This window comes from Osmia lignaria, chromosome 2, assembly GCF_051020975.1.
Source record: "Osmia lignaria lignaria isolate PbOS001 chromosome 2, iyOsmLign1, whole genome shotgun sequence".
Lineage (NCBI taxonomy): Eukaryota > Metazoa > Arthropoda > Insecta > Hymenoptera > Megachilidae > Osmia > Osmia lignaria.
In genome coordinates this window covers 2,761,603-2,777,738 of record NC_135033.1, presented here as the reverse complement: position 1 = coordinate 2,777,738, position 16,136 = coordinate 2,761,603, and the positions used below count along the sequence as shown (strand labels likewise).

Sequence of the window (16,136 nt, the reverse complement as noted above, 5' to 3'; positions counted from 1 at the left end):
AGGAGAATGACAATGGAGTGAGCAGCACATACACATAAACCTGTGGCCCACACCACTTGCGTATAAACGTTTACGCACGAAAATTTGAATTACATAATATTCATTTTGTTTCTTAGCATCAGCACCCGTGCAAGGATTGATACGTGAAAGGGTAAATGCACTTGGGGCTTTGACCAACTTTTCAAGGATATTGAAGGTGTCGATGTCGGAACCCTATGTTTGTCATCGGACTTGAGTCCGGCGCGGCAGTAGTTGATACTTGAGGTGCGACGAATTCCGAGAGTCGCGGATGTTTTGTTTATGGATCGGCGATAGAGAGTTCGAATGCCGATCTTCAAAGGTACGCGCGTGCGGCCGATGACCTGAGGTCATGGTGCTGCATGGCACATGTAGAGAGATAAGGGTGATCTCGAAGGATCTGACCACAGAGTGGGAAAGATCTTGCATCTTCTGGTAGGAGGACCACGAGGAACGGCATGGTACTTACAAGGAAGTTCGGTAACTCGAAAATTCCGATTTTTTTTAAACTTTGCAGGTTTATAGGGGACCTCAAGAGAAGTATAGTACAATTTTTGTTTTTGGCCCAATTTCAGTTCTTCAGTGTGAAAACATCTCCTGAAGGTAGATAGGTGTTTCCATATTTCCCTGTATATCTTTAAAACTATCGTAGATATTACAAAATGGTTATAATAAACACATATTATACATATTATACATGTGTGCTCGCACACATACGTGGTAAGTGATAACGCATCGTTTACAGTGCAACGATGGGCGTGCAAAGTGCACGTATCGGTTAAAATTATTTAAATACCTCTTTGTTCGACAAATTTACCATACATATCTGCATTTATAATGAGGTTCTACGTATTTTTCGACGTAACAGAGAATTCAAAATTTTTCAAAATAACAGTGGTGGGGGGGGGGGGATTTTTTTATTTAAACAAAGAATTTTTATCAATTTAATTGCCTCGTTTTATAGAGTATTAAAAACTATTCAATGTATATTATAACCATTTTTTTATATCTACAATAGTTTTAAAGATATACAGGGAAATATGGAAACACCTATCTACCTCGAGGGGGTGATTTTACCCTGAAGAATTGAAATTGGACCAAAAACAAAAATTGCGCTATACTTCTCTTGAGGTCCCGAATTTTCGAGTTACCGAATTTCCCTTGAAAAGTCGCGATTTTCGGAAATTTTAATTACTTATAAATTACTTATAAATTGTGGGTAATGTAAATTAAGAACAATTTGATATTTTATTTTATGGTATTTTTATCTCTTATTCGAGCTTTAACCCTTTCCCAATGAATATTTCTGATCTTCTGTTGGATAATATGTTATACAGGGTGTTCGACAACAGGTCGCAAACGAACGGTGCGGCACCCCGTTGACATAGCACAATAAACAAAGTGAACTGCTTGAACATTTCTAGTCGTTGTTTAAAATGAATAGGGAACGTAATCTCTTGTCGACTGTCATAATGTAAGAAAGAAAATTCGAAGTATTCTAAACAACAAATAAAAATGATTGAAATGGAATAATTAATAAACGTTTGAATTGGAGGCTACGTTAATGATGAAAAGTTTGAAAACCATTTAAATGAAACTTACCCATTCGTTCCTAAATTAACCTGCTACGCTGAAAGCAGATAATTGCCACTGTGTCAGTCCCAACCATTCGACGAGAGAACACCTTGCCTATTATTCATACCTAACTAAGTGTAATAAATGACGCGAGTTCAATGGCCCGACCATGAAATCAACTGTTTTACCAAACGTGTTTCCTCGTCGAATGGTTGGGACCGACACAGTGACCCAATGGCAATTATCTGCTTTCAGCGTAGCTGATTAATCGGTAAGTTTCATTTAAATTGTTTTCAAATTTTTTATCATTAACGTAGCCTCCAATTCAAACCAGTGTTTGAAAGCTGTTATGATATCGATTCCGGTTCTTAAAACAGTTTCGAAGGACCGTTATGATCTGTAACAGTTATTCCGGTTATAGTTCTAGTGCTGGTTCTGATATCGGTTCTACATATATCGGTTCTTTTCTATTCTATACCGATTACGGTTCTAATATTGTTTCTGAAATCGGTTAGGTATCGGTTCTATTTTAGTTCTATAAAAGCTACAGGTACTGTTATAATAGTATTGATTCTAATACCAATTCTATTTCGATTTTACTGTATAATGGTTAGCTGAAGAATTAGGGATAAGGTCATTTTAAAAATTAATATACATATAATTATAGTAATTATGATTAATTTTTATTATAATTCAAATTTTTATTATAATCATAAATGGATTAACCCTGCTTAGGATCGGCCGTACTAGACGAACCTCTTGACCTCTCAGGTCACCAGACCTTTCAACATGTGACTTTTTTTTAAGGGACCACCTCAAACTGGTGATATATGAAAACGAAATAGAAAATATCCTTCATTTAAAATATGATATTAGAACTGCAACCGGTATGGAACCAAAAAGAACCGATATAGAACCGAAATAGAACTAATATAGAACCGAAATAAAACTAATACCAGAACCGTAATCGAAACCGATACATATTAGGTTAGAACCTTTATTCTAATAACAGTTATAACATTATTCCGGTTCTCATAACTGGTTCTTATATATATATAACAGTTTGAAACAGTTATTTTCAGAACCTTTTCAATCCCTGATTCAAACGTTTATTAATTATTCAACTTCAATTATTTTTATTTGTTGTTTGGCGACAAGAGATTAGGTTTCGTATTCATTTTAAATACCGACTAAAAATGTTCAACCAGTTCGTTCTCGACCTACGTCAGGCCCGATTTTCGTAGTCGACACTGCCGTCCCTGAGCCCGCGCGCTATACGCGCTCGGATTGGTTAGTGTTTTTTGTTAATATCTCGAAAACGAAGCCTTAACCAACATTTTGGCAAAGGAAAAAGTTATTTAGAATCACCCTAGCAATCATCCCTCTTCGGCTGTCGAGGCAGTCGTGGGACACACTGTATATGTATTATTTTATATTTTTTTCAGTTTATTTGATTAATATACTACTATCTTTGATTAGCACCTATGACAATAAACAAGATAGCAACGTACTGGATAATTTTTATTTATGCAATAAAGAAAAAGAATGAACTTCAAATAAGAAAAAAACTTCGATCAAAAGTCCTTTACGCAAAGATTCAATAACGACTATGTTTAGGGAAATGATGAACCCTTTAATAATCGATCAATAAATCATTATTCCGATTTTTGTTTCAGGCAGAGTGATATGTTAACCGAAGACAATGACCCGACAAAACCAGCAGGTGTTCTAGACAATGCTGGCAACGTGTCTTCATCCACAGAGGCCTCGGTACAGCACCCTCGTACCACAAACAATGGTAAATAAGGCTCCTATTAATTAACTTATAATCTTGTTTTAGTACTATATACGTATATAAGGCACTTAGAATCAAAGGGATACAATGGGGTGCAAAGTGTCATCTTTTAAACGTTTTGAATTAAAAACAGAAATAGTTAATTAAATCGTTAAATATAATGTAAATGTTAAAAAAATATAAGTAAAAATGTCACTTTCATTTCTTTAGTTTTAAGTGCCTCATATAACTTACTATATGTATAACTTACTTGTATATTGTTGTATTCCACTCGCGATATTTATTTATTTCAATCACAATATGAAATACAAACGAAGTTTTAGATACAATATTCGTCGTGACGTATGTAGACTCTAGTTCCTAAGATGGTTCGGAAAAATCTGACCCGGAAGGAAAAGTGTTGGGTATTTTATACAATCGGAAAAATAGAAAGGTGGGAGTTATTGTGAGTCCAGTGGTTGGTAAGGGATGAGGTCATGAGATGAAGGTTTGGAGAGGACTAGTTCGGATGAATCGTTAGGAATAGAAGGAAGGACTTGGGGTATTTGTTATTGATGGTTGACTTATAATATGACGAGGAATGATTCGGTATACAACAATATCTTACCCATATAATATATAACCTACTATTTAAAATATTAAGCCTTAGCAATTTGTACATACAAACTATAAATTATAATAGAGCTAACCAATAGGACTAATAATTTTTTAAATAATAAGTGTTTTGAAAAACAAATTTGGGTTTTCAAACTTTGATAAGGTTACAGCTATAATTTTGATATATTAAAGTATTGCATATCAGGTGGTAAATTTTGAAACATACAAATTTTGACATGATTTGGTGACATAAAAATATCATAAAATAACGCTTATTCTATATTAATTTACAACTTAAAGTTTGAAGAAATTGGCTATATAAATTATTCATTAACACTCTGAATATGAAATAGAGAGTTGATTGTCAATTACAGTAAATAATGGTCAGTTCCAGAAGATATATGTATTCAAGCAAGATTTTTGATAACATAAAACTATCACAAAGTAACGTTTATATTATATCAATTTTAAGGTTAAAGTTTGTTGAAAATTATCATTTAAATTGTTCATTAATGTTTTTAGTACCCAAACGTTTCATGTTTTAATAAAGCAATAAAGCCTATTTCGAAATCTAACATTTACGCCGGATCCACACAATAATATAGTATGTACAATGTTAATCTTTGAAAGTATTCATACACTCCAACTCCGATCCCGCTCCGATCCCGCTCCAATTCCGTTCCAATTCCACTCCGATCCCTCTCCGATCCCTCTCCGATCCCTCTCCGATCCCGCACCGATCCCGCACCGATCCCGCACTGGTCCCGAGCAATCGCGAAGAATATTTTCCTGGAGCGTGATAGCGCTCCCTCATTTGAAACGCTTCAGCTTGTACGTTTCCACCTTTTCCTCGTAGATTGTTTACTTGATTTGTCTCAATGTATTCCAAATTCTTTTCGCCCTTACAGCGGCGGATCCCACCTTTTTCGGCGACGACTTCGCCCCTTCCGAGCGGGATCGCTCCTTTCGCGATCCCCCTAGGCCCTCTCCTTGAGGGCGATGACCTCCTCGCAGTAGGACGCGCTTTTTTCTTTTTCGTAATCTAACTTAACCCAACCCATTATAATTTCAATTAAAGTTAACGATCAACGACAAAATCTTTTACCAAAAATTATATAAAACAATGATATTTATATCATTACTCCGTTAATGATGACCGAAACCGTATTTCTGATAAAGCAGTTTGAATTCGATGCTTTGAAAGGTTCGACTGTACCGTATTTTACAGATTTCTTCTCCAGCACCCTTGATTGAATTAAACGAAAAACCGTCGGTGATTTCTCTTCTGCAAAATACTAAACACGATCATGGCTTATAATTTGACCAGGCTAATTGTTCCGGAAATTAATTAAGCGTCGCAGTTATGAATGAAATCGAATATCTTCCGATTCATCCATTTTTCTTCCTAAAGAAACTTTAATGGTGGAGGAATTCTAACTATTCACTTCTTCGAAAATAACTCACTTCTTCTTTATGATTGTTAACTGGAAATTTAACTTACCCAACATTTTTTTAATAAATTAATTTTATTATTGTCTCATGAAATTATAAATGTTGATATTTCATTCATTAAGTTGACGGTAGTTCCAATTTGTTTTACGTAAATTTTATTTCTATAATAACGAAAATAAATGGTAAGTTATCTTTTATAAATAATAATGATAATTTTTTAATTAAAAATACAAAAAGGAAAGGCTATTTAGTGAAATAGGTATTTTTGAATTCCTAAAACAACTAATTTATTTAAAGTTTACCTTAAACGCCTAATTTATAATATAGCATAATGTACCGAAAATGAAGGAACATATAGATTTATTGCATTTTGAGTATGTGTTGGTAAATATTCTCAGGAATTAAAACTACTATAAACAGTCAAGAAGATATTAAGAAGATATAAAAAATTCTTACGTTGATTTGATAAAATTAAGAAACAGAAATTTCGAGCATTGACGCAAATACAATTGTCCGATAGAGTGGTAAATAAAGATTTTGTTTCATAGTTTATTAATAATGTAATAATATTAAATTTAATCCTTACCTGGCACACTTCACCAGAACAACATTGATGGCACACTGGGACGATTAAGACCACAACCACTAAAATATTTCCTACGAAGAAGCTATTCATTATTTTAACTTGAAAAAATTCTTAGATAATCTTTGAAAGTTGTTTCAACATATTTCATAGCTAATTTTAGTAAACTTAAATATTAAATATAAAAAAAAAATTGAAAAATGTAGAAAAAATAAGTTTTCACAAAAAAATTCATAACTTTTTCAAATTTTCATATAAAAAGCTAAAATTTTAGTTGGACACATTTGAGGTTGAACATTTTTAGGAAAAGAATAATATAAAAGTGGTTTCAAAAAAGGTATTTATTTGGAGAGTTAAAGGGACGAATTTTAGCTAAAAGTGGCTAAAATTGAAGTTGAATTAGCTAGGAGTCATCTCATACTCCACAGTGCCAGCTAAGGGATAATATTCTTCATTAACATTTTCTAAAATTTGCGTAAATATAAAAACGTTTTCAATTGTTTAACATTTGAACATTTGAAACTTACAAAATACATAAAAGAATATTAAAATAAAGTTAAATGTACAATTTTTAAACAGAAGAGTTTCATATATTAGAAGAAGAATTTTTAAAAGAACATTGTAAAATTTAGATAATGAAAATAATATGAAATTCAAAATTAAATATAAATTGTAGTTCTCTCCATGATCCACCATCGAAGGGTTAATAGAATGGTGAACTTACCTTTGTGACTTGCCCTAGTTGCGCTACTGATTTCGAACATCTCATTTATATCCATATGTATACATATTTTGTAAATACAAGTATAAATAAACAGAATATTGTATGCCCATATTGAGGTGGCAGCGTATCGCATAATAATAAATTTATAGTTAAGAATGTTAAATATTAAAAATATCTGAACGTAAACCATTGTGATCATACTGGCAGCTACGGAAGTTAAGAACGAGGTGCAAGATTGCCCCGAGAACGACAGCGTGCCCGGTGGAGAATTATACATCGATGAAAATGCCGAGGAAAAGGAGCAAGAATATCCCGATTCTATGGAAAAGGCCGACTACAGTTCATTGTACGGAGCCAATCAATACTATAACAGGCATGTATTTCCAATATTCAATCTTGTGTTTCAATCATTTTTGCTTTAATTAGCTACAGATGCTGAAATTATCATATTATTGTGCTTGATTATACGTTATTAATGTGTATAAATTGCACAATTTCAATAATTAACGCTTTTGCAACTAACAAAGCCAGACAAGTTTGGTAACCAACATCGATTTTTTTGAAAGCTTGCAGATCGAAACAAAATTAAAAAATATTATACACTAATTTATTTTATTCGCAGAAATTCAGTAGAGGAGGGGGTAAAACTACCCCTATTTCGCGCAATGCCCCTTAATAAGCCAGGCAGATTGTTAAAATATTGATACTTTGTAGGAGAATAGAGGACTGAAAAATATTATATACGGTATATTCTAAATAAGTGTGTATAGGAAGAGACGGTACGAATATGAGATAGGGTAGAAATATGAAATAGCAAGGTTTTAATCCGTACACAGTACATTGAAATTTTACCAATAATTGAATATTAAAAGTATAAAATTCTAGTTAGATATTAAATTCTAGGGTAAGTTATACTATAATAATCATAGTATTAGTATATCAAAGGGTGTTTGAAGTATTTATGTTTTCATTATGATAAATAACAATAATTGATAGAAAAATAAGATACCTGATTGATAGCAATATGAAAGAGTCTCATATTACTACCACATTCTTAAATTTATTACTAAATAATAAAATGAACTAATGAACATATAAAATGTGCAAATTTTGCGATAAAAGATTTTCTGAAGATTATAAAGGCGAATTGTAAATTGAATGCCTATCATACGCTTGAATGCCTTCGCTTAATTATAGTTGTCTTATTATATTTGACGTTCTGTTATCATTATTAGTACTCTGTCTTAGTTTTACAAGCTTATTTTTCTCAAAAGTAACACTGTCTCATATTACTACCCGAATTTTTATTAGCTCGAATTTGCCATCTATTTGAAACAGTGAAAAAAAAAAAAAGATGTTTTGTGAGGTCTATAATATTTATGTTGATACAACACATTCCACATGAAATTTCCCAAATTTCTATGCTTGATTTGTCTATTGATGATTATTCTGAGACTCTCTAGTACATCCAAAAATAAAATGGCTATCCCATATTCGTACCCCCTTCTCTAAAGTAAGTCAATCTATTTAAAAAATATATATATATATATATTTAATATTTTGTAGTCTTCTGTTCACCTGTACAGCTTCAAAACCAGCATATTTTAAATACGTATTTTTATTACTTTAAGGACTAATTTTCATCCCTTGAAATGAATTTCTGGCGATAAAAAAAAAATAGATGTTTAATAATATTTTTTAATCCTCCATACAACTGCAAAAAATAATTCCTTCTAAAAATTATTATAATCAAGAGCTTATAGTCACCAGTCTGTGATTGTTCACCACACACTCGGGAACGAAAATAAGTGGATACTGTTTAAAACAGAATACTTGAGTTAAAATTGGACCAAATGACTTGAGGTTTTTCGAAAAGCTATAAAAATTAATTTACTAATATATGTGTTTTTGTCGTTTTAAAAAATTACAATTTGTTGAAATCGTGAAAAAAATATAGTGAAGGACAATTTTTTAACTTTTTATGAGCCTTTCGTAGATTTAAATAATTTATATATACATATATTGAAAATTTCACTGAGATCGGTCAACGCACTTAAGAGTTACAAGTAATAAAAACTTTCGAAAATCGCAACTTTCATCTAAGAACATGACTAGTTACGATTTTAGGTGAAAGGTCGCGATTTTCGGAAATTTTAATTATGACTTCTAAATGCGTTGACAGATCTCGATGAAATTTTCAGTACAGGCTCGCGAAACAAAATTAAAAAATTGCCTTTCACTATATTTTTTTCGCGATTTCTACAAATTATAATTTTTTAAAACAACAGAAGCACATGTATTAGTAAATTAATTTTATAGCTTTTCGGAAAACGCCAAGTCATTTGGTCGAATTTTAACTGAGATATTCTGTTTTAAACTGTGCCCATTTATTTTCATCCCTGACTGTATACCAAACCAGTTTCAATTAAATAATTTATTATTTAGTTAGAGTTTTGGATAGTGTTCTGTATCTTCGATTAGATAAGAGAATTAAATAGTAAATTTCTGTTTATAGTATATACAACTCACCCCCGTATGGATCAGCTACAGCTGGGAAGAACACTTCGAGTTTGCAAAGTTCTTACCTGACCTCGTATACGTCACCAAGTTCAATGACTCAATACTCGTCCTACGCTACTTACAACAGCGGCACACCGAATTTTCCCAACGTAACCCAAAATATATCGTCCTCTTCTCAGGTACTCATTTTATCATTTACAGTATTCTTATCTATATAGTGTTGTAAATTTTGAAAAAAAAGAAAAAACACTCGTGCAGTGCCGAATTAAGGGTAGATTGAAGGAGGGCTACAGCCCCGCGCTCCATTTTCTAGGAAGTTCTATTATAAACTTTCCATTTACTATATGCGTAAAAAAATATTGAATGCAATTTTTTTTATTGATGCCCTGTTTTTACAGTTAAATATTATTTAAAGTTAAGTTGGGATAAATTTCAATTTTTTAACTTTTGTCAATCAAGGGCCCTCTTTTAATCCAGTTCTGCATTCATGTGTAAATACAGTTTATACCTGCATACTTACTTGCATCCAAAATTATGTATCAATATTGTACAATCTATTGGTAAGTTCTGAAAACGTTCAGCGTATATGTTTTTATTCATTATTGTTAGTATATGTATAATCCAATGCTCTTATATTTCTAACTTTATATTTAATTTTCTTTATTATCGATTGTACTTTAAATTTTATGGCGACAATTATATGAGACACCCTATAGTATTCACTATGATAGGGTTTGGAACTTATTCCTTGTAGATGCAGAAATTTGATTCTACAAATAGATTTTACTTTATCTTTTACCAATTGAATATTTCTTTTCAGAAGCTAGATTATAGCGCCTACAGTAGCAGTTTATACGGAAACGACAGGGTACCATTACAGTATTCCGGATATTACCCAATGCATGGGTACCACGCGACACCGGCCTCCTTTAACATTGGGAATCTAAATTTTGCTGGTAACCTTCTTATTAATTTCTTCCTATATAGAGATTATTCACGCTTGATATACTTGATTCTGAATCGCATTCATTGACGTAATTGGGATTTTTATCTAGTATAGATTAGGTCCTCTAGTTTTATCAAAAGTGTCAAGTGTCTTATTGCTAATTTTATGTAACTAAAATTATACATTATCCTATGTTTCATAGAAATATTTATTTCTATTAAAATTAGATTTTATAATGGATGAGGGTAGTCCTCACTTTGGAGGAGCCAGGGCCATTATAAAATATTCAGAATTTTGTGGGGTTTAAATTTAAATAGTTTAAATTTGCTCATTTAAATTGCAGTATTTTACTGATTCTTATAATTTTGATTTGTTAGCAATTATAATTTGTCAGTAACGATCTTCCTTCTTTGTAAGAAGATTCGACAAAGTCTGCACTCACGTTGGACGCAACGACTCACGATGCCAGCGATCTAACCGCAAGAGAAACCGCAAACATCGAAGGTAACACGATTCGTACGTGTGATTTTATATTTCTATTACTATTTATTCATTACTTTTTCTATCAATATTCGTGCTCTGATGGGTGTGTGTACGACAGTTTTATCTCACTAAAAATAATAAATAAATTAACCCTTCGCAGACCACGAAAAAAGCCCCAATTTTATGTAATTTTATATTTATAAATAAGTTTAACATTTCAAAACTATTATAATAAGCATATATCTATAAATATTCAATTTTAAAAGATTGATATTTAAAATTCTCTTATTTACTTAACAGTCATTTTTGTTTAATTTTAGAAACTTTTCAAAAAACAAAGCTTTTCAAATCATTTACCATAATGACACTTACTGAAATTAAAATTTAAGAAAAATGGAATAATGCAATTTTATAAGATATTAACCAAAAGATGCATCAAAAAAATGACGATGAATGAACGTGTTTCAGGGGCGACGGCGAAACCTTGTAGACGCGGAAGGCGTCAAAGCGGAAGTGGAAACAGTATAGGTTCCGCAGACACGACAGAAGCCGGTCCTGACCGGATATTCATTTGGGACCTGGACGAAACCATAGTTGTGTTTCACTCGTTGCTCACCGGACAATTTGCAACGAAGCACCGTAAGGATCCTAACCTTCTGGCCCAAGTTGCCTACAGAATAGAGGAGATGATATTTAATTTGGCTGATACTCATTTCTTTTTCAATGATATCGAGGTAAATACATAATTCTTTAAATTGGAGTTCAGCAAAAAAATACAATCTTTAATAAGAAAATTCAAAAATAATTAATAATGTGTAATACTTACAAGTTGGTTAAAATTATTTCAAAAGTATAACGTGTTTTGGAAACATGTTATATTTAAAATATTAAAAATTTCATTTAACATTTTATTTTTATTCGTTTATTTCAGTAACTAGCAAACCCATGCAAATTTTATTAACTTCCGGTTTCAAAACCATTTTTTTTTTTTTTTTTCAATTGGAGACACATCTATGGAATATTATAATACAATATTGTAAAAGGATAATATTAGTACTAAGATGTAAATAATGATATAATAATATTTTTAAATACAAAAAGTACAGTCGGCCATCCGTATCTACGGACTTACACGATGTCTCTTGGTATTTATAACGCCGATCTTCTTTGAGGAAAATGGAGAAAAGTACCACCACTCGTATATAAATGTTTTTTCGGCAAAATTTCATATAATCTTTATTTTATTATTAATATTTTTTAGTTATATGTATAGGTAGTAGATTTTATCATTTTTGGAATTAAAAATTATATTAATTTTAATATTTTTTATACTAGGATTTTGAAAATTTCTCCTACTCGCTATTTTCTCTAAAGAAACCTACCATGCTCGATACTATATAGTCTAAGAAAAAGAGGGTGTAGTGTGCAGTACAATGAGTTGCATTGAACTTGTCGCAGTGAAGTTGGCCACACATTCACTCACTGACGCAACGTGAATGTGTTAGTGAATTTGTAGCCAACTTCACTGCGACAAATTCAATGCAACTCAGTGTACAACTACTCCTATTTCTAACTTCCTGCTTTCGTAGATTATAAAAGTAAGTCAGTTGAATCTAAGTCACAATCCAAACCCCACGTATCGTTTAATGTGTATTATCCACATTTTGGTAAATATGTATAAAAAGTCACACATCTCCGATTTGAGCGCCACTTGGAAGAGTGTTCTGAGTGATTTCTCGTAAGAATTAGGTAATAGTCGACATTGGTTTAGAACAGGCATGTCAAACACGCGGCCCGCCAATATTGATGACCAATACGTTTATTTAACTTTTGACAACATCTTTTAATATGTTTATATTCTATGTATTATTATTTTGTATGTATTGATTTGTTTATAATAAAAGCTATGCTTCATCTTTATTTCTATTTGTTTTGCGGTCCGCAATTTAATATATAATACTTAATATGGCTCTCGGTGGTTAACGAGTTTGACATGCCTGGTTTAGGAGATATAACAAATCAATGTTTGACAATTTTAATGCTTTTGGGTGTACTTCCGAAAGGCCTCCTCACCATAGGGCAGCCAAACTTCGGATTTATAGTAAATGAGTAATTTATAGTAATCAAGTCCGGCAAATAAAACGTTCTCGAGATATATATTCACATCCGGCTTGAAAATCAGACTGCGCATGCGCAGGAGGGGTGAAATTGCGCAATGGCTCTCTTGCTCCCTGGGAAAGTCCTTCGCTTCCTCACGTGCTCCCTCAGCAGAACCAGAATGCTCGCTCGTCACTCTTCCACCAACTCTTAAACGCTAAACTGTAATTCAAATTTTAAAGCTTTTTATTCTTTAATTTTGATTTTAGTTTTTCTCGTCCCTCCATTATTATAAATCCGAAGTTTGGCTATCCTAGGGTGGGGATGTACACCCCCATACGGGAGAGGGGTTTTAGTGGATAGGATGCCACCCCTCGTGGGTGGTATGAGTCCCACACTGCCTGGGCATCCCTTAGCCGAATAGTGCGAAGGGGACTGCTCCGCGCGTACGTAACTGTATTTCCCCTCCGGCAAATAAAAAAAAATAAAAGGTTAGGTTAGGTTAGATAGAGTAGCCTTCGAGAATCAATTTATGACATCATTTGTGATAATTATCTCTAGTTAAGTCTAGTTTACGGGCTAGATAGTTAAGTCTAGTTTACGGGCTAGATAGTTAAGTCTAGTTAAGTCTAGTTAGAGATCCAGCTCTGTAATTAGTCTCATTCGATTTTTCGTCCCTCAATTACTATAAATTCGAAGTTTGGGGGCCTTTCTGAAGTTTTTCCATGCTTTTGCTTAGGTATTATTAATTGATATTAGGAACAGTCGTGTTTATGTACGTCATAGTAGTCTGTTTATGATCTCTAAGTAACAAAGTTTTTATTTATATTATTTAAAGCATAGCTACATGGATATTTTGTCAACAATCGGGTTCATCGATTCCTCGCAGTTCGTTAAAAGCTTTCAACATGCAACTACACGGATTTCTGAGTTTCGTTGAAGATAGTAATAACACACACGTGTGAGAGGATGCAATCTCCCCCCCGTCCACTCAAAGTTATAAAGAGACGTATGCAAACTTTGTTGTCAAACTTTTTATTTGTTATATCATCTAAACTCAGGCCTGGCCAACACGCGGCCCGCCACGTTAAATTGTGCGGTCCGCCGGGCGATTTTATATTTCTGTTGGAACTTTTGTTTCAAAGCTTTAATAAGAAATTGTTGTTATTTGAGTGCCAACTTTCCGCTGTTAAATAACTTCCCAAGAATAACAACCTAAGAATTTCTCGAAATATGCTAATAAAATAAAGAAACTTATAACTGCATTTGATAGTTGTTTCTCAAAATTAGCAAAATATAATAAAATGTTTGAAATATTTTCATGCCCATTTCATGTTGACTTGAACAATGTTCCTGAAAATCTGCAAATGGAATTAATTGAGTTACAGTGCAACAATGAAATGAAATAAATTTTTGCGTCCACATCAAAAATTAATTTTTACAATACTTATATTACATCCGAGAGATATTCCAACTTAAGATATTTTACACAGCGAGTTGTAAGTGCTTTTGAATCCACATATGTTTGTGAAACATTTTTTTCGAAGATGAAATTTACAAAGAGCTCATTACGTATTTCGTTAACTGATGCCAATTTAGAAAACCACCTAAGATGTGCAACGTCGAACGTAAATATAGATTTACAAAAATTAAGTGAAAGAAAGGATAAACAAATATCCCATTAATTAAGACTCGAGAATTAATTATATTATAACAATGAATCATAGTATAACAATAAAGTTTTATTCATTTTGTATTTGAACTACATTTTTTAAAAGCATGTTTACCTAAAATGCGGCCGACCGTAACGTTGCGCATCACCAAAATGGCCCGTGAAACCATTTGGATTGGCCAGGCCTGTCCTAAACCAATGTCGACCGTCACTTGATTCTTGCAGGGAGTTGCTCAGGGCACTACCCGCTGCAACATATCTGGGTGGAGTTTAGATAGAAAATGTGTGACCTTTTATGCATATTTACCTATTATGTATTCCTTAACATATTCGCTGCCACCCAGAAAATATTAGGGACATGCCGTATGCCACTATCACGCGCTGTCGCGAGATTGACAGCGAAAGTGTTAAGTTTTTAATAAGTTTTTACAATGAAAGATCATACCTATATCTTACAATTAGCCAACGGCCATACTGCTTAGGACCTACCGGTTCTCGTCTGATCACCGAAGTCAAGCTAAGGTGGGCGCGGATAGTACTTGGATGATGGGTGACCGCTTGGGAACTCCGCGTCCTGTTGACTTTTTTTTGTCAAATTAATAAATTAACTATATTCAATCAAATTTTCTTCTATTTATTTCTAAATATTTTAATTGCTCAAATCTTCGAATGTGTTTTGATTACAATTTGCATTATAATCGACCCACCGTACATGCAACTTCGGTATCCATGGTTTCAGTTATACGCGCTTCGAAATTCCAAAAGTTTCACAAACTTGATCGACACACATAGAAGCGTAAAACAAAATTCATTGTTAAGAATATCTTACTGTGAATAATTTATAAATTGAACTTTACCATATTTATTATCATTATTATCCGCGATAAATCTTCGAACGTAATACCGTAGACAGGGAGGACCCACTACGTATTATTATTCTTTTATATTATAAAAGAGATCTGTATTGAATCTGCAGAAAACCAACAATTTGCAGTATTAATATTCCTACTATGTGTTTCTTTTATTTTAATATTTAGTTAATATTTAAAAGGTGCTCTAATTATTTATTTAGACCCAAATTAATTTTAATCTCACCAGGTGATTTTTATAAAAGTTTTAAATTATGCTTTGTATTAATAAGAATTGAATGATCTTATTTTGTAGGACTGTGACCAAGTACACATCGACGACGTATCATCAGATGATAACGGGCAGGACCTGTCTTCTTACAACTTTGCGAACGATGGTTTCCAATGTGCGTCTACAAACAACGGTATATGCTTGGCTTCCGGTGTTAGGGGTGGTGTGGATTGGATGAGAAAACTGGCATTCCGTTATCGAAAAATAAAAGAGATTTACAGTAATTACCGGAACAACGTTGGCGGCTTATTAGGTGCGGCGAAACAAGAACAGTGGCTGCAATTACGATCAGAGATCGAAGTATTGACCGACAATTGGCTAACCTCTGCGGTGAAGTGTTTGAGTCTTATCAATAAAAGAAGTCACTGCATTAATATTCTTGTTACGACTACGCAGTTGGTACCGGCTCTTTCGAAAGTGCTGCTTTTCGGAATTGGTGGAATATTTCCAATTGAAAATATTTATTCTGCCTCGAAAATCGGTAAGTCGTATAATTCTTTAAAAAATTACCCAATATATTTCATATATATAAAT

General features: G+C 32.8%; 1 protein-coding gene and 1 pseudogene across 4 annotated transcripts in view; both read left to right on the top strand.

Moving 5' to 3' along the window:
• The window catches only part of eya (eya transcriptional coactivator and phosphatase 2), a 43,960-nt gene that overhangs the window by 25,482 nt on the left and 2,342 nt on the right, over window positions 1-16,136 (top strand). Inside the window, exons 2-8 of one of the 4 annotated variants that reach the window (XM_034327830.2) lie at window positions 3,270-3,391; window positions 6,952-7,117; window positions 9,260-9,443; window positions 10,085-10,220; window positions 10,628-10,714; window positions 11,162-11,427; window positions 15,627-16,083. In XM_034327830.2, coding sequence (XP_034183721.1) covers window positions 3,280-3,391; window positions 6,952-7,117; window positions 9,260-9,443; window positions 10,085-10,220; window positions 10,628-10,714; window positions 11,162-11,427; window positions 15,627-16,083 — 1,408 coding nt within the window. In that variant the 5' untranslated portion in view covers window positions 3,270-3,279. Of the gene's footprint in view, window positions 1-3,269; window positions 3,392-6,951; window positions 7,118-9,259; window positions 9,444-10,084; window positions 10,221-10,627; window positions 10,727-11,161; window positions 11,428-15,626; window positions 16,084-16,136 lie in introns of all 4 variants that reach the window. The other 3 variants (XM_034327828.2, XM_034327831.2, XM_034327829.2) reach the window with 3 other exon arrangements.
• LOC117606043 (5S ribosomal RNA) lies at window positions 14,924-15,045 on the top strand (annotated as a pseudogene).